The 19919-nt window shown below is 46.0% G+C and overlaps 1 protein-coding gene across 1 annotated transcript in view; it reads right to left on the bottom strand.

Moving 5' to 3' along the window:
- Pcolce2 (procollagen C-endopeptidase enhancer 2) overlaps positions 1 to 19919 on the bottom strand; it is a 57721-nt gene that overhangs the window by 14611 nt on the left and 23191 nt on the right. Inside the window, exons 3-4 of the mRNA XM_006975179.4 lie at positions 8102 to 8357; positions 1765 to 1889 (exon numbers count right to left, since the gene is read on the bottom strand). Coding sequence (XP_006975241.2) covers positions 1765 to 1889; positions 8102 to 8357 — 381 coding nt within the window. The remainder of the gene's footprint in view (positions 1 to 1764; positions 1890 to 8101; positions 8358 to 19919) is intronic.

Here is a 19919-nt window from a genome sequence, read left to right as displayed (position 1 = left end):
CTTTCTTGCCCTGAAAATTAAAAAGCTTTTGGAGAGGAGATTAAAAGGAACTGGGAGGAGAAAGGGGAGGGCTGTGACAGAATCCAGAGGCCGCACTTTTGAAGAGCATTCCGTAGACTTGTACAGAAATTCCTCAGGATCCAATCTTCCGGCTGTTTTTCCTCTTTGGACAGAATGCCCGAGGGTTCCAAATACCCCAGCGCTGGTGACAAATTCAACTAAGCGAAACAAACCAAACCCGAAACTCCTGATAATGGGGGGAAGACCACGAGAGAAGATGCGGGACAGAAATTTGGAAGCTAATAACATTGACCTTATTTAGTCAGCTATATTAATGTCACGGACAAATGGTCAACACAATTTCAAGAGTTACATAATGGTTTTAAGTATTTCAAAAATGTACTTTTAAATATTACTATAAACTGTAATCCCTTCAACAGACATGTAGTTTTTCACTATTAAACAAAAGGCTACATTTCTGGTCTTTAAATGAAGACTGGGTTCAGTGTGGATGTCTGCATTTGCGTATATGTGTGTGTTCACCTCAGTGACTTGCAGGGTGTTTTTTCCTGGATCATAATTGATGTTAAAAACAAACCTGTGGCAGGTATCGTGGGGCTGTAGAGATGGCTGAGCGGGTAAGAGCACTGACTGTTTTTCCAGAGGACCGGAAACCTCTCTCCCAGCACCCACATGGCCCCTCACAGTGATCTGTAACTCCCATTCCCAGGGAAGCAGATTCCCACTTCTGGCCTCCCCAGGCACCAGGCACACACGTGGTGCAGAGACATGCATGCAGACAAAATACTCATACACAGAAAATAAAAAATAAATCAATCAAATAATTTAAAAAGCAGTACTGTGATGTTCAGAGAGTGTTTAGACTAAAGTCAGTAGTGTTTGAAACAAGAATAATTTTACAAATTTATTTTTTAAGATTTCCTTTAGCAAAATCCATCCATTCCTGAATCAAATTCTGTCCTATAATTGATATGCAGTGGTTCCTAGAAAGGGCAAAATTTCTTATAACCATATATTAATAAATGCTGGAAAACTGGATTTCAGCTGATTGTTTTAGAGCAGTGGTTCTCAACTGTGGGTCACGACCCATATCAGATATTAACATTACTTTTCTTAACAGTAGCAAAATTTACAGTTATGAAGTAGCAATGAAATAATTTTATGGTTGGGGTCAGCACACCACGAGGAACTGTATTAAAGGGCTGCAGCATCAGGAAGGTTGAGGACCACTGCTCTAGAGGAACAGATGAGGAATGGGCACACATTTTGTTTCAAACAACCCCAACACTCAAAAGCTGACCCTCTATCACCGGAGATAAGGGGTTCCTCGAAGGCTCTGTAGCGGCTTGCTGGCTTTGCGGGAATGAGGCGTGCCCTGGACAAGGTGGACTGACCACATGAGCAGAGGGGATGCTGGGACGTGCCTGTGTCTGGGGCCCTTCATCCCCACGCTGCTAGGTGCTGATGCTTGCAGCCTCAAGCTCTTTACATCTGCCCCAGGCCTACACAGTCCTATGCGGAATTTGCTTATAATTTGTATTTTCAAAACTATTTTTGAAAGTTATAATTACATAATGGGAAATCAAATCTATATCTTTGCAAGTCAAATAGTACCAAGGGCAGCTTTAGCCTGGGTCTTCGTAAGAAGAAGTCCTGGGGTCCACCTGGGCTTTCCCAGAGGCAAGGCTCACACTGTGAGCGATTCACACATACTCACTTTCATCACATTCTCCGGAGCCTCACCTGGTTCTTCGGGGCGACGATGTGCCACACACAAGTAACTCCTACGGGGTAATCTCGATCTGGCCAGTTGGGGGTTTTAAAAGAGCCGGAAGGTTTTTCAAGGCGTCCTCCACAGTACCTGTCTCCTGAAGTCATTAAACATGAAAAACATACAAGTTCATACCCTAACATAGGTCATAGTAGTACAATCACCCAGAGGTCAGGAATGAGAACTTTAGGGATATCGCAGCATATCAAGGCAATGGTAGGTGCTGTTCAGCTTCCTCTTTAAAGAAATGATCACACAATCTGCTCTACACATCTAATTTGTTTGTTTTTGAGATGGTCTTACACCTCAGGCTAGCCATGAGTGCACTATGTAGCTGAGTCCGGCTCTGGTCCTCTGCCTCCACCTCCTTGTGCTGTGATTACAGACACGCTGTCCCCACAGCCAGTTCACAGAGTACTGGGTCATGTCTGACATGCCACTCAAGAGAGGGAAGGAATGGACTCAGAACCACGGCGTTTCTGTCGTCCATTCTCCCCTCTTTTTGAACAAAAATGCCACTCATTCCAAATTGCAGACAGTGCAATGAATCTGTTTCTAAGAATTCTCAAGGCATTGGTTCATTGGTTATCTATTAAAGTCCCATAGACAAAATTCAAGTTAGCTATTATAGACAGTTTTCATTACTAATATCTAGTATTCTCTCTCTCTCTCTCTCTCTCTCTCTCTCTATATATATATATATATATATATATATGTATGTATACACACACATATACACAATATATATATATATGTATGTATGTATACACACACATATACACAATATATATATATATATATATATATATATATATATATATATATATAACATCTAGTAACACTTAGTCGAACCCAGTTGGTAAAGTGCTGATGAGGACCTGAGTTTGAATCCCAGAAGCCAGGTAAAAATGCCAGGCATGGTAGCATGTGCTCATAATCCCAGCACCGGGGAGGTGGGTGGAGGCTCAGGCTAGCACAGCCGGCAAGCTCCAGGTGCCAGTCTGAGAGCCTACCTCAGAACCAAGGTGGAGGCTCCTGGGGAGCAATACCTGAGGCTGATGTCTGTCTTGCACACACAGAGGGTCATCTGATGGTGCACCCCCATACCCACACAAAAGTGTGTTTATAAACTTCCAGCAGTACAGGGAAGCATACAAGTGAAAAAATTACCCCAGTCCCACCACCTAAAATCGACCACAGTTAACATTTAATGACTCTTAATGTAGACACTAGAGGCATGTACTGCATATATATTGTTAAGTCAAGAAAATAGTTTGAGCAGTCTAATTGGATATAAAGTTACAATTTTTTTTTTTTTTTTTTTTTTTTTTGGTTTTTCGAGACAGGGTTTCTCTGTGTAGCTTTGCACCTTTCCTGGAACTCGCTTTGGAGACCAGGCTGGCCTCGAACTCACAGAGATCCACTTTGGAGACCAGGCTGGCCTCGAACTCACAGAGATCCGCCTGCCTCTGCCTCCCGAGTGCTGGGATTAAAGGCGTGCGCCACCACTGCCCGGCATAAAGTTACAAATTTAATTTCACTTCGAATTAACTTACAAATAACTGAGTTGAGGCTAAAGGAACAAAACCTTTCTTTGACATGGAAGACTCTTGAAACAAACATTTAAATTAAAGAAGTCACACTATAAGAATTGAGTTTAGAATAATTTCTAAATGATGAGCGCAAACCTCTAGCGTTTAAAGTGAACAGAACATAAGGTTCTCTGTGTCTCCACCACCCGTTGTCAACAGTTATATGTTTCCTGTTTTCTCTGTCGCTACCCAATCCCCCAACACCTGCTTCACTGTTTTATTCTTGTTTTCATTTCACAGGTTTGGGGAGGTAAATTCACAAATCTTAAGCTTTACGTGACTGGCAAAGGGATTGCACCGGTGTGAGCCACACTCCTGAGATAACAGAGACTCCATGTCTCACAAACCTCCCATCATGCCTCTCTTCTGAAAAACCTTTCACCACAGTTTTATTGCAGAGCTTTGTATAAACTGAGTCATGCAGGGGCATCCTTCCGGTCTTCTGTTGCTTGTCGTGATGTCTGAGAGGTTTCTCCATGTGGCTGTCGTCAGTGGTTGTACTTTAGACTTCTGGGTAGTATCCTACTGTATGCAGACTCTGCAATTTGTGTGCCCATTCTTCTGCTGATGTTTATTTAGGGTTATGTCTTTCTTTGATATGTATTTCTGTGATAAGCAACTTGGGTGGGGGGGGTGAGGGAACTCTGGGATTTTTTTGGCTTACATGTTCTAATCGCAGTCTATGATGAAAGGAAGTCAGGGCAGGAACTGAAGAAGAGGTCATGGGGGAGTCCTGCCTACAGGCTTTCTCCCCAAGGTTTGCTCAGCCGGCTTTCTTATATAATCTAGGACCACTAGCCCAGGGATGGCACCGCCCATAGTGGGCTCGGCCCTTCCACATCAATCATTAATCAAAAACTTCCTCACAGACTTGCCTATAGAGGGAGGCATTTTCTCCGTTGAGATTCCCTCTTTCAAGGTGACCTTGGCTTGTGTTAAGTTGACAGAAAACTAACCCTCACGGGTTGTTTTCAGTTTAGGATATTGTTAGTGAGGATGTCATGGGTTTTTTTGCATATCTTTTTTGTTGATGTGTATTTTCATTTTTCTTGCATTAATACCTAAGAATGCATTGATGGGCCAGAACAGATACAGGTGTTAACTTCATTAAACAATCGACACCACTGGAACTTCTCCTAGCACCGAAGAGTTTATTATCATTTTATACCTCTTGAGGATCGAGATCAATGGTTACTCCCCATTCTTGTACCACATCATGTTATCAGATTTTTAGCCAACATAATGGGGAAGTAGTGGCATCTATCTCACTGTGATCGTTGAAAAAAAATTAAGATTTTATTTTTATTTTACATGTATAACATATGTTTATATGTCCATTCAGTGTTTGCCTGAATGTATTATCAGTGCACCATGTGTGTACAGTGCTCACAGAGGCCAGAAGAAGGTATCAGCTCTCCTGGGACGAGAATTACAGATCCTGGTCTTCTGGAAGACCAGCCAGTGCTTTTAATCACTGAGCCATCTCCCAGCCCCTCACTGCCTTAATTTGCATTTTTCTGATGATTAAGGATACTGGCCATTCATAGAAGCCTCTGTGAAACGCTTGTACAAGTGTCTCACTCAGTTCGCATTTATTGAAGTTCTTCTATTGTTGGGTGTTATTTCTGTGTATTCTAAGTATAAACTGACAGCTGTGGATATTTCCTCTAGCAGTGTGGATTGCCTGTTCATATCTGTAATGGTGTAATTGAATATGTGTCTGTTTCCATTTTAATGAAGTTCACATGGTATGTTTTTTTTTTCATCCTTTTACTTTTGGTCTATTTGGTCTTTGTATTTCAAGTGGTTTTTGATAGACAACATGTGTCTGGGACTTGCTTTTAATCAATCATAACAAGAACTTTCTTCTATTTGGGTGTTAAATCCCTTACAGCTAGTGTATTTATGGATGTCTTGGGTTCAGTGTGCCCATTACTTTTTTTTTTTCAATTTGTTCTCACCTTTTATTGCATGTGTTCTTCCTTCAAGCTTTCTTTAAGTGGGGAATTTCAGTAGTCTATTTAAATCTTTTGTCTGTCAGTCATAGATCTCCAGGTTTTAATGGATGTTTGACACACTGAACTCATCACAACCTACACAGAGATCATTCAGAACATTTTTTGTGTGTGTATGCATATGTGTATATGTGAGTGTGTATGTGTGTGTGTCTGAGGTTGTATCTAGCCATCCTTTGTTGTCAAATACAAGACATTATATCTTTCATAATACAGCGCTCATGTTTTAGTCATGAACAGAAATCAAAAGGCAAACATAGTATGCGCTCGTCTGTGCTAACCACTCCCAGGGGGCGTCCTTCACTGCCTTCAGGTCAGCCCCTGCTAAGGTTTCCCTTGTGAGGTTCTGCTGCCTTCAGCACTTCCCGTGGCACAGATAGAAATGTCTTGGAGACATTCATGGCACTGTTGGGAGTGCCTTCCCTCGCTGCCATGCTGCAAAGCTGGCTGTAGAGGATGCTTGCATCCTCATCCCAGCACTTAAGGACGCATGGCACTGCCCTCTGCTTCCTCTGCATCTCACAACAGAAGGCCAAGCCCAGCGCCTAGTTCTTCCTTCAGTCCATCTGCTTGGCGTTAGGAATCTCATCCGTTGAGTTCTGAAATTCAGTTATAATGGACAACGCTTTTTTATTTTTATTTACTTATTTATTTTTTGATTTTTTCAAGTCAGGGATTCTCTGTGTAGTTTTGGTGCCTATCCTGGAGCTGGCTCTGTAGATCACAGAGATCCGCCTGGCTCTGCCTCCCGAGTGCTGGGATTAAAGGCGTGTGCCACCACCACCCGGCTACTTTTTTTTAAATGTATCCTATTTGGAGTTTGTTATCTTCTTGGCTGCATCAATTCATGTACTTTGTTAAATCCCAGTGCAGCTAAAGTCGTTTTTCTTTACGTGTTTGTTTCTGTCCTGTTATCACTGTTTTAGAGATAAAACTTACTTATATATTAGGCAGTTTGATACTATTTCTCCGGTCCTTTGGTCTCCCTTTTCGATCTTTTCTGTGCTGGTGTTTCAGACCGGTAACTTTTATTTATGGGGAACTGTTTCTGTAACCTCCACACTACTTATAAGATTGTAATTGGGTAAATTATAAGATATCAAATTCTGTACTTTCTAGCTCTAAAGTCACCATCTTGTTACTTTTTTAAAAATATTTTCTGTTTCTTGTTTTATTTATTCTACAAACATTCCTTTTAAATCCTGAAACCTTTTCCCCCTCCTTCAATACTGGAAATTGAACCCAGGACTTTGTACATGTTAAGCAAGCCTTACACTGGGCCACACCTCCAGCGCCGCCCCCTCCCCCCCCAATAAAGAATCTGTTCTGTAGCCCTGGCTACCCTGTAACTTGAAATCTTCCTTCCTCAGCTTCCTGGGTGACTGGGATTCAGGAAACAAATTCACATTAGCTGCTTAAAGTGCTGCTGGTAGTGAGCCATCCCTCAAACCTGTCTGTCTGTCTGTCTATCCCCCAGACTTCCACTTGTCTCCTATTGGTTTATTTCCCTACAGAGAAATCACCAGTGCACAAATATAATAAGTAGCCCAATTGAAAAATGAAGCATTCATCTGTTACTTGCAACCTCTGATTTATGATGGGTTTTTCTACTGACTGCTTTTTTTCTTCACTACAGATATGCACCATGAATGGGCTGCATTATACTCTAGATTCTGTTATATTCCTTTGAAAAGTGATTTTTCTCCTGGTAGGCATTTAGCTACACTTAAACAGTCTGTCTTCCTGGCAGTGGCCAGAGGCTCTAATCCTTGCTCAGGCCCTTGTCCCGAAATTGTAGTGTTTCTTTTTTCTTTTATGTGCATTGGTGTTTTGTTATGGGTGTTGGGTTCCTTGGAATTGGAGTCACAGAGAGCTATGAGCTGCCCTGTGGATGCTGGGAACTGAACCAGGTCCTCTGGAAGAGCAGCCAGTGCTCTTAACTGCCGAGCCATCTCTCCAACAACCCCCCCCCCCCCCCCGCAATCACACACACACACAAGTTGTAGTTTTGCCGTCAAAGACATGGGTAGATTTTCTGGGTATATTTGGAACTCCATGCTTCTGTCACACCTGCTAGGATTTCTCCCTCACCGCTCTGATGGCACCGTCAGCCCTCAATCCCGTCTTCTGACTTCTCAATCTAGTGGTGTGGCACTCTCACCCAAACCCAGGCCTGATGAGCAAGCACCCTGGGGCCGGGGCTTCCGAAATGCTGCCTGCTCAGTCATCCTTCAAAGTGCCTCCTGGAGAGCTCCTACAAACTGACCCGAAAATGTCCCAAGACACAGCATTAAGTAAAACGAGAAAGTTACGAAATGATACGTGATGTCACGTAGGTTTTCAAAGAGTTGTTGTGAAAGTATATGAATGTAAGTAAACACGGAGAGAGAGACACACAGAAACCACTGGTCATGCCTTTCTGGAGGATGAGGTAAAGTAGTGGCTTGTACGTCTGTGAAGAAAAATCCAAGCTTCTCATTTAACCCTACGAATTTCTATGCTTGACTTTTTACAAAAATATATACGGGCTTTTTAGAATGACCTCTTGGTGACTTGTTGGCATTCCCCGGCTCTTTGAGAACTGCTAGTGTGCTTTGAAAGAGGAAACACAAAGTTCCAAGAGCAGCGCCTGACACACAATAGGTAACGAATCCCCATGACCAGCCATCACTATTGCCACGGCTCCTGTGTGGAAACGGTACCTTTTCCGTCTGGTGCAGCAGCAGAGAACGTGGCCATGAAGCCACTCCCGGCAGTGTTGGCATCGGAAATCATTTGTACCATCATCTTGTTGCCACTGGCTACAAGGGATCCAGGTCGGAATGTACCACAGAAGCGCCCGATGCGCTGGCCATTGGCATGGCCATTGTACACGTCCACGAAGTCATAGCGACACAGGTTGTCGCTCTCAAGGTCTATGAATCGGAAATTCAGGACGACCACTTTGCCCTCGGGGACCTGACAAGAAAAAAAAGCCAGGTAAAAAACTGTGTCAAAGAAGCAACATCTGTGGCCGGTCAGCCGGTCAGCACTAAAGACAGCAGAGCACAGCGTACCAGGCCGGGGTGTGACTCCGTACAGAGTCTGAGCACAGTGCACAGGCCGGGGTGTGCCTCCGTACAGAGTCTGAGCACAGTGCACAGGCCGGGGTGTGACTCCGTACAGAGTCTGAGCACAGTGCACAGGCCGGGGTGTGCCTCTGTACAGAGTCTGAGCACAGTACACAGGCCGGGGTGTGCCTCCGTACAGAGTCTGAGCACAGTGCACAGGCCGGGGTGTGCCTCTGTACAGAGTCTGAGCACAGTACACAGGCCGGGGTGTGCCTCCGTACAGAGTCAGAGCACACACAGTACACAGGCCGGGGTGTGCCTCCGTACAGAGTCTGAGCACAGTGCACAGGCCGGGGTGTGCCTCAGTACAGAGTCAGAGCACACACAGTACACAGGCCGGGGTGTGCCTCCGTACAGAGTCAGAGCACAGTGCACAGGCCGGGGTGTGCCTCCGTGCAGAGTCTGAGCACACACAGTGCACAGGCCGGGGTGTGCCTCCGTACAGAGTCAGAGCACAGTGCACAGGCCGGGGTGTGCCTCCGTGCAGAGTCTGAGCACAGTACACAGGCCGGGGTGTGCCTCAGTACAGAGTCTGAGCACAGTACACAGGCCGGGGTGTGCCTCAGTACAGAGTCTGAGCACAGTGCACAGGCCGGGGTGTGCCTCAGTGCAGAGTCTGAGCACAGTGCACAGGCCGGGGTGTGCCTCAGTGCAGAGTCTGAGCACAGTGCACAGGCCGGGGTGTGCCTCAGTGCAGAGTCTGAGCACAGTGCACAGGCCGGGGTGTGCCTCCGTACAGAGTCTGAGCACAGTACACCAGGCCGAGGTGTGCCTCCATGCAGAGTGTTTGCCTAGCCTGTGTGAAGCACTGGGTTCCATCCCAGCAACACACACACTCATAAATGAATAAGTAAATGACCCAAGGTGATTTTCTTCTCAGGGCTGAACTAAGCCAGGAAGAGTTCCTAGCACACTGCTTCGGAATAAGAACACACGTCCTTACCGTCAGCTCAACAATTCTGTAAGGCGCACGACACTATTCTGAAAAAGAATTTATCTCAACGAAGCCGCAGAATACCGGACTGATCTCATTATCTGGTATCATTGTTTATAAAGAATACCAGTTCTGACTGGTTTTATTAGTGTATATTTACACATTCTAAAATACTGAGCTACCCAGACATGTTGCTTGGCAAAGGAACATTTTGAAACATCTTTTCTTTTTTTTTGCAAATGAAACAAAAGACAACCTCACTATATAGTATGCTTCTGTGAAGTTCAAAGTTAAGGGCTTATTTAGCAACTGTACAGTTAATTTTCAGATAGTTCAATTGAGGCCAGGGAAAATATGAACCGAAATCTATATTAAGTTAATTGGATACTTTTTGATTCATCTTGTCTAAAAAAAATCACTACGTTTTAAAACTTTTTTGTTTCCCTGGGTGGAGAGTGTGTTTGTCAGGTGACCTGAATCACTATGCACAGCAATTAAAAAGGTCATCTCTTCCCTTGTCATATTTTCTTCACTGAAATTTCTCTGTGTAATTCTTGTGATGCTTCCTTCTTTGTCCTGGGAGGAGGAAGGAGAAAGTGTCTACAGAAGCATTTGGTGGGATCGCCGGCCATCAGCCTCAGCCACGTGTCTTTACTTCCTGTATCCGAGTTGTTCCGCCCTAAAGTTCAGATCGTGTGCTGGGTCTCTGCAACCACATGAGTTCACTGTCAGGATTTTCTTATGTAAAGACATACTCACGACACGAAGGACAAGGTTAGGAACCCATGCCTGCAAGCTTAAGCCCATTGGCTCTACACCATCTTAACAGGGCCTCAGAACTGAAGGCCAGAGATACACTAACATTAACCTGGTTTCCCCGGGGCTCGTTTTGTTTGACTATGGTAGAATAACGTCATTTCAGTGTCATTTAATTTTTCTCTCATACCTGTATACAACCCACAGTGGAAACTGTAGTGGAAAAAATCCCAAGATGGGGGCATTCCCTTCCTTTCCCCCCCACGCCCCCCACCCCCACTTTGAGACAAGGTCTCAAGTAGTCCAGGCTGGCATGGAATTTGCTATGTAACTTCAGATGATGTGAAATTCTGATCCTCCTGCCTCCACTTCCTACATGCTGGGACTACAGGCATGCGCCACCAGGCTGTGGTTTATAATGTGCTAGGAATTGAACCCAGGACCTTCTGCTCACCAGGCAAGTTCTCTACCACATATCCCAGCCATCCTGGTTGCATTCTAATTGTTAAATACTTGCATTAATTGTTCAATTATCAGGAGTTCTAAGAACCTAAGAGAAAATGCAGCTTGATGTTCAAGGATTCTCACAAGAGCACAGCATCGCTCTTTAGAAACTTCTTATTCCTAATCCCCTCCAAATGCTCACATATGATGCAGACGCTTGATAATTACTTATTTTGGTGGCAATTAGATGACGCTGTTGTTTTGTGAGATGATATTGGCTAGGGGATTCATTATCTGCCTGGAGGAGAAATAATCCCACGTCCGTGCTTTTTCCAATCAACAGCTGAGTCCTGTGTGGGCCAAAGCTGATGGCAATGACCTCAGTTCACCCACAGCCCCTGGGATGTCCTTATTGTCACAGGCACACTTGCCAAGTCACTTGATGCCAGGGCTCCTGCCAGCGAAGAGGGGAAGTGCATGCTAAGTTGGTGGTTTGCGTTTTCATGGAAGGCTGAGCAAAACGCAAACCCACGGCCAGCTTGGCTGGGGAGGGCACGTCTGTAGAAACGCTTCTGTTCCGGGTCTGCAGCTCTCCTGCACCAACATACCACTTATGCCTTGGAGAGAAAAGATCTGTTTCTGCAGCAGATCTGGTTTTTTAAAAAGCCATCATTTCCAGCTTCTAGGATTTCTCTCTCTTTTCCAAACAGACGTGGTAATTCATGCGCTAACGCTCAGATCATTCACATCAAGCCTGGGAAGAAAGGCGGTCCACTGTTACCCTGCACGTGCACCCCATACATGGTCCAGACAATTTTACATTAAAAGTATGCATAAATATCTGGCTAGTTTTCAAGATGGGAATAAATCAGAAGCTTACAAAAGCTTGCTCATACATAGCCTGTGGATATCTCAATACTAGTTTAAGGGCAATCTTGCCCATATTTAGAAAATAAAACAATTTTAATAGAAATAACACATAATGTTGTTTCACCAAAAAATTTAAACTCCTTTGACATCTAGGAGTGAGAAAGCCCCTCCCCTGGAGTCTACAGAGCGCTAGTCAGAGCGTTAGTCACACCACCCTACTGGAAATCGCCCCAAACGTTCCCACTGCCTTTGGAAACACAATAAACTCGATCTCCAGGTGTTATGCACATTTTCTAAACACTGTACGTGTTGTCTCCTACAACCATCCCCGGTGATTCCATGAAGCTGATGGTGTATTGGCCAAGGCTGGTGGAAACTGAGGTAGAGAGGCCACGACTCTGCACGACACAGCCCTTGGCCATCTCATGTGTCTTCTCACACATTTGGCCACGATGCAGCCACTTCACTGAGGAACGCTCTAAAGATGGCTCCCACCTCAGGGGCCGCGGCTTGGCAGCACTTTTCCCCGATACTCTGTGTCTGATTCACCTTATCTTAGGTCTCAGCTCAAGGATTACTTCTTCACAGAGGCCCACCTGAGCCCTTCAGGCTCCACATACTGACCATGTGCGTCGCACGGCTATATTACTTCTTTGTAGATTATTTGGCACCCATCTTACCACCAGCAGGCATGGTACAGGGAGCAGAATTTACCTATAGCCAGCCAGCACGGTGCCTGGAAAATGTCCATGGAGCAAATGACTACATCTGGGTAATCTTAAAAAAAAAAAAAGTGGCAGGCTGTGATTCCTACTGTTCGTGCACACAATTATAGAAAAATGTAAACTCACTGAAAGGTACAGAGCAAACATTATTAACCTTAGGAATAGGAAGAGACATCACAACAGTTATAATATAATGTGTCTAAGGCCACTTAGCAAGACTGTGGCAGAGCCCAAGGTTTGTACCTTGCTGTGTTTTGTTGGAATACATTGCTGGCTGGTTGGAGGTTACAGTCTGCCATAGCCTGGCAGCTTTCTCTAAGCTCGGCAATATGGAAACTCCTTCACTCCCCAGCAAGGCTTCCTGCTCTCTACCTGTCCTTATCTGGAGAATGTCCCTGGACCCACAGGACTGACCTTGTCAAAAAGCTGTCTCTAAGCCAGATGCCTGATTCATCATTAGCTTGACCTTGGCACAGATCCCTGCTGAGAAGACTTGTGCTAGGAGTTCTACTATAGGACCCGACTGCCACAGACGAAGCCTTGTGATAGGAGCGTGCCACTTAATGCAAATTACAGTTTGTCCCCAGGCTCCCCAATCCTATATGTTCCTTATACTCTGGAATAGAATTGAGTTGATTCATTGACATCTGTCTTCTGGGAGGCTGTCTCCATTCCTGCTCACGGGCCATGTACAAAGCTTTCTGCTGCCCTTTCTGCCTCTTTCCCCTCTCGGACTGATGGCCGACAGGCTGGGAGAGGGAAAGAGGACCCTCCACAGTGTTTCCCATGACTTGACTGTGGTGGAGACTGTGGGGAGGCTTCTTAAGCTCATTTCCCCTCTCTCTCGACACACAGGAAGTCCACTTTTCCCAGCTTCCTTTGCAGGTAGAATGAGGCCGCTCGAAGAGGTCTGGGCCAGTTGGATGTCAATAGAAGTGATATATCAAATATTCCTTGCAGCTCTGTTTGGACTTTAAAGAAAGGATTCAGTAGAGGAAGCAGGAGGTCCTGGGAGATGGCAGAGCAGGGAAGGAGTCAGTGCTGAGGACCGCTGCCCGGGGCAGCCCCTCATCGTGCTGTGTTAACCACTGGAGTTTGGGGAGCTGCTTGTCAGGGAAACTTAGTTCTTAGTGACCCGGGTCGTGGCACACATCAGTTGTCCTTCCCCGACACCGAGGTCATCTTGGTTGTTTTAGGTGTCTATACGTTCTTCATAAGCCAACAGCTTAGTGTGTCTCCCAGACGAAGCGGGGTCTGAAAATAGCCAAGGGAGAAACAGCTTTGCCGGATGACAGCTATGTAGAGTGTACTTGGCCAGCAGCATTCCATTACCGGCAACTTATTTTAGAGGGGGCGTGGACCATTAGGACTCATCACCGAAATGAGCCGAGGCAGAGTAACTGGGGCACATGGCGCTTGTCAGCTTTCTCTCACGGTGACAGCATGCCCGAGATGCAGGGACTTATTGTAAGAGAAGACAGCGTTTATTTGGGCAGATGCTCGCACATCTTCTGAGCCTGGGATGAAGTCGCATACCAGGGTCAGGAACGCGTGGTAGCGCCAAGATGGGTTCAGTGCAGCTAGGAACGGAAAGAAAGAGACGTGAAGGGGCCAAGACCTTGATTTCCCCGTTAAAGAAAGGCCCGCCGCAGCTAGGATTTCCATTACTCTGATAAAACATCACGACCAAAACAAGCTGTGGAGGAAAAGGTTTATTTCCTCTTACAGTCTGTAGTCTGTCGTCCAGGGAAGTCAGGGCAGGAGCTCAAAGCAGGAACCTGGAGGCAGGGACGGAGGCAGGAGGCTGTGCTCTTCTTGGCTTGCTCCGTTGGCTTCCTTATAAACTCTAGGACTACCTGCCAAGGAGTGGCACTACTCACAATGGGGTGGGCCTTCCCACATCAATCATTAATTAAACAAACACACACACACACACACACACACACACACACACACTCCACAGGCCAATCGAGTTGGGGCATTCTCCCAGTTGAGGCTCCTCCCCTTTCCCAAATGACTCGGGCTCCTGTCAAGTTGACATAACACTGGCCACCAGGACCCCATTGGTCTAATAGGCCCCACTTTTTACAGGTACCACCATATCCTAATACAGTGGTTCTCAATCTTGCTAATGCTGCAGCCCTTTAGTACAGTTCCTCATGTTGTGCTGATCCCCGACCATAAGATTATTTTCGATGCTACTTCATAACTGTAATTTTGTTACTGTTAAGAATCATAATGTAAGCCGGGCGGTGGTGGCGCACGCCTTTAATCCCAGCACTCGGGAGGCAGAGGCAGGCGGATCTCTGTGAGTTCGAGGCCAGCCTGGGCTACCAAATGAGTTCCAGGAAAGGCGCAAAGCTACACAGAGAAACCCTGTCTCGAAAAACAAAACAAAAAAACAAACAAACAAACAAAAAAAAAAGAATCATAATGTAAATGTCTGATATGCAGGATGGTGTTAGGTGACCCAGATGGTGTTGCAACCCACAGGCTGAGGACCACGGTTCTAAAGACACCCTAGGCCGAGCACCAACGCTTCAACCCATGCATTTGCAGGGCATGGCCAAGATCCGCACTACAGAACACAGCAACGGATCTAAGCTTAGGCTCTAAAAACGCCACCACCATTACCCTGACTCCTTTACCTGGAGGGCGGCAGTGGTAAGAGGCATTCAGCAGTTATTTCTTGACCTGAGAAAAGAAATGGATCCCTCCCTCTTCTCTATCCCAGGAGCATTTTCCCTTCCCGGAATACATTTTTTTCTTCATCTCCCACCATTGACTCTCACCCAATTCCAAAGTTGGGCCAAACACATCTTCTCTAGGAACCTGCCTCCCCCCCCCCCCCAGGCCATATCTAGGGGGAATTGCAACTCCTCTATCCCCGCCAGAGCCCAGTATTCCTCTCCCGGGGCAGACAACCAGTCACCACTCATCTCATGTGATCTTGGGCTCAGCAGCCTCACAGCACACAGCCAGACAGTTCCCCTCTGAGACCTGTCTGCATAACTGAAACACAGGGGGGCGGGGGGCAGCTGAGAAGGTCGGCCAGGTGGGGGTGCTGATGAGGGACACATTCCTGTCTTCGCTTTCTTTATTTTGATCAAGGTGAGAATAGTTCTAGGCTTTTCTGTGCTGTTTCATTATCTATTTTGCAAATCAACGTGTGTTCATTAAACACCAGGGAAGGGCAGTCGCAGCCAAAAGAAAAGAAAGACTTGAACTCCAAGAATCTATGTGACCCAGAGCCTGGCAATAGCTCTCTGGAGCAGGCTGGACCTCACTGAAAAGAGAGGTGGCACCTAAGGCTAGGTTGATACACCTGTCCCACGGGGCCTCCTTGGCCACACTCTTTCTTCTCTCTCTCTCTCTCTCTCTCTCTCTCTCTCTCTCTCTCTCTCTCTCTCTCTCTCTCTCTCTCTCTCTCTCCCCCTGAGACAGGGTTTCTCTGTGTAGCTTTGGCTGTCCTGGATCTCACTCTGTAGCCCAGGCTGGCCTCGGACTCACAGAGATCCGCCTGCTTCTGTCTCCCGAGTGCTGGGATTAAAGACATTTGCCACCACCACTGCCCGGCTTTTGTTACACTCTTTCAATCCATGTGTACAGGGTTGTGAATTTTAAAAACAACTTCTTCTTGTGAATTATGCTTCCTGGTAGAAGACTTCAGAAGGTCACAAAACTAAAGCAAGCCGATTTCTCTACATCTTCAGAGAGTCATTTTAGGACATTCTTTCAGGTCTCCAGAAGTTGTCAAGATGAGCTAACCCAGAACAACATAAACTCGATTGGTGGAGATTTGTGGAAGGAAAAAGTGTCCCAACATTAAACAATTAGTCCACGTTATAGCTATTTTTAAGCACAACAGAAATAAAAGCCAGGGGAGCCTTTTACTAGGAGATTTCTTCTGTGTGTGCGTGCGCACGTGCGCGTGTTTCCGAGTGTGTGTACACGTGCACGTGGGCGCATGTGTATATGCAGGTGCACAAGCGTGTGGAAGCCAGAGGTCACCCCAGGCATTGTTCTTCAGGAGCTGTCCAGTCCCTGGGACCTGGGACTCTGGGATGACGTCACGCTGACTGGACAGCCAACCCCAGAGGTCATGCCTGGCTTCCCCGGGGGCTCCGAGGACCAGATTCTGCAGCAACGTTTTCCCGCCTATGTCCTCACCCAGGCCCCGGTGCTTCCTTCTGAAGTGAGCTCAGTGTAATCCCTCCACACCTTTGTAAGGTAGAGCCTACTTCTATCCAGTGACCTGAAGAAAGGGGGAAACCCTGAAATGTCATTTTCAGGAATACGTCTGTCATCTGGATAGATCTGTGATGGATCCTGAATATAAAATTATGATGGTATTTTACTAGGACTGAAAGAAAAACCATTCCCTTCTGAGATAAGGCAATTGAACAGTTAAAACAGAATCTGTACAAAGAGCATCCACTGTCCTCTCCCACAACTAAAAAGGCTTGGAGGGGCTGCATACAGTTGCCTAAAGAGAGAACTCAATTATTTGAAAGTCTAATTTCTATGTAAAAGTTAATGTTGCTGCCTACAGTCTACAAGAGAACTCCAGGCTTTACTGAGACATTCTAGTCTGTGCCATCTCCTCCTCCCTGGCACCGGCCTCTTAGAGATGACCAGTTTGGCTCTATGCTAGCCTGTCCCGGACTCGCCGCCTTGTGAAACAGCAGCCTGTGGTGCTTGGGTTACCTCTTTTACTCATTATCCTTTGCTTCCTATAATTAATTCCCCATGCCCCTCCATCAAATTTCTAGTTAAATCACTATTCAAAATTTCCTGTACCACCTTCATGTAAACATTCACTGCTGAGCTAAAGCGTTCTATTTCTTGTGGAATTTGTTTTCCCTAGAGCAGGAATTGCATTTCTTGAAGTTTGCTTAGTTTTCTGAGCCTCTATCACAAGATCCTCCCAATACAGGCATCAGTAGCCCATGGTTTCCACTTTCTCCTCAGGAACATCCATTCTGTTACTATATTTGTAATTACACAAATCCTGTGCTTGAGGGAATATTTCTACAGAACAGATTCATAGAAATTGATAAGCTCAAGACTTGTGAATAATTTATTTTATTTTCCGTGTGTGTGTGTGTGTGTGTGTGTGTATGAGAGGGGGGCATAAGATGCAAACATGTGTTGGGTGTTGGGCCTTGCTTTTCCACTTTGTCTGAGATAGACCCTTGATGGCTGGATACACCAGGCTAGCCCTCGAGGTTCTCTTGTCTCTACTTCCATTTCCTGTAAGCATGTTAGGACCTCAGAGCTTGCACTACTGTTTCCGGCTTTTAGACACAGAGAGTGTTTTTACACACTGCGTCATCTCCTTAGCCCCAGCATTTTAAAATTAACAGAATATTAACGCCAGAAAGCTGTATTTAATTCCTATCTTCAGTACTTTCTCCTACGCAGGACGCTATCCATATGTGCATACACACACATTACAAAGGGGAAAAAAGAAGGAAAGACATCATTGTTATTTTGAGTTCACTGTGGTCATTGTGGGGGAAAGCTGAGCTTATTTAAGGTAACAATAGAGCAGAGGAAAGATGCCAGGTAAGAGACATTTCATCAAAGATACCCTGGAGGTGGCAAGCCCATGGGCACCATCAACAATAGAAACACAGTCAAGAGAAGAGGGACATGGGTCATTTACCTTAGAAGACATGCAAACAGGCAGGAGGCACAGTGGTTTCTTTTTGAAGATGTTGAGTTTACGATGTTACAGGCATATGCTACAATATCCACGGGCAGTTAGAGTGAGTGCCACAAAGGCCCCATCCTTGTCTACCTCCACTCTATCTTTCTGGGTGTCATTTCTGCCTCGACTCATCTTCAATTCTGAGGATAACAATTCTTCCACATGGCAATGTCATGACAAGAACCACATGATCAGTCTCCCAGGCAATAAAGACTTTCTGGGGCCAGCTGGGCCCCGAAGAAGCAGGCCTGAGAAATGGATCAACCAGACCAGTGTGACCCACCATGCCTGGCTGTGCACAGCTCTTTCCCTTCCTTGTTTCTCATGACATCATTCTAAAGCTCTCACCAGTAGTTCAGGATGCTTAGAACGTGTGTTGGACAAGCCTACAATCCCAGCCTTTGGGAAGCAGAGGCAGAAGGACAGAAGCCAGTCCAAAGCCAAGCTCATCTACATAATGAGTTCTAGGGCATAGTGAGTCCCCATCTCAAAAAAAAAAAAAAAAAGCCTCACCTGTCACCACAGCACAGAGAAGCTGTGGTAGAAAGATATTGACTTCAAAGCAAGCCTGGGCTACACATATAGTGAGACCCCAAGGTTTTAAAACCAAGGGTGAGGAGGGAGGAGGAGGACATGGGAGGCGAGGGAGAAATCCAGCTAACTTTGTTTTAAATTCTCTTCAAAATAATCATCTTCCACTTAGACAGCCTCACCCAAGAAGCTTTAAAAAAAATTAATGAAACGAAAAGCAGAAGAAAAGCAGATAAACTAGCATGATATTTAAGCAAACCGAGGCAGAGAGTGAGTCACTTTGTTCAGATGGCGTGGCATTTAATTAAATGTTCTTAAACGTTTGGAGACAGCGACACGCTTAGGAGGAACCATAAGGACACCAGTGGCAAAAGAGGACAGAGGAGGCTCGGCACTGCCACTGTGCAGTGTCTGGTGCACGTGCTGGACAGGCCATCGCGGGCGCGGGGACCTGGGGTGATATCTGTGATCTAAGAAATAAAGCTTGCCTGAAGATCAGAGGACAGAGCCAGCCACAGAGTTGAACACAGAGGTCAGGCCATGGTGGCACACACCTTGAATCCTAGCACTCGAGAGGCAGAGATCCGTCTGGATCTCTGTGAGTTCAAGGCCACCCTGGGCTATGTGAGATTGATCCAGTAAAGGAGAGAAACAGAGCCAGGCAGTGGTGGCACACACCTTTAACCCCAGTATTTGGGAAACACGCACGCCATTAATCCCAGCACTAGGAAGGTTGAGATAGGACGTGAATTGGCTGGGTGGAGAAAGGCACATAAAGCCTCAGGAGACAGGAACTGGAGACCCTTTCGGCTGAGGACTCAGAGGCATTCAGCCTGAGGATTGGTGGAGACAGGATCGGCTGAGGAGCTGGCGAGGTGAGAAGTGGCTGCGGCTTGTTTCCTCTGATCTTTCAGCATTTACCCCGATATCTGGCTCCGGGTTTTTGTTATAAGACCATTTAGGATTCACGCACCAGGGACCGGTGTCCAGGGTGTCTAGCGCCTCTCTAGGTGTCCTGTCCATCCACGTCTTTAGTTCTTCAACTGCAGAGCTTGGCTTGAATTCATGGAAAGATTAAAGCACCTTTACTCAGACCCCCGCGCCCCACTGCCTGAGGGGCCGTCTGTGCAGGGTGCTGTGGGGCTTCTTAATCAGTCCCAGGAAGCCAGGCACAGGGGGTACTGCTGTTCTCACCCCACTCCTGGGCCACAATCCTTACGCAGGGTCCCACAGTCCCCTGATAGCTCAAATGTCAGTCAGGCCAGAGTTTTTCTATCTGAAGCCTCATTCCCCTTTTATAACTTCAAAAGCAACTCCACTTAGGTATGATCACCGACATTATGTTCATTCACTCTGAGTGCACGTGTTGGTGGCGTTTAGCAAATTTATGCAGTTTCACAACTACAATTACCATCCACTTCTAGAACATTTCTGCCG

The sequence above is a fragment of the Peromyscus maniculatus genome, chromosome 7 (assembly GCF_049852395.1).
Source record: "Peromyscus maniculatus bairdii isolate BWxNUB_F1_BW_parent chromosome 7, HU_Pman_BW_mat_3.1, whole genome shotgun sequence".
NCBI lineage: Eukaryota > Metazoa > Chordata > Mammalia > Rodentia > Cricetidae > Peromyscus > Peromyscus maniculatus.
This window is presented reverse-complemented; position numbering and strand designations above follow the sequence as displayed.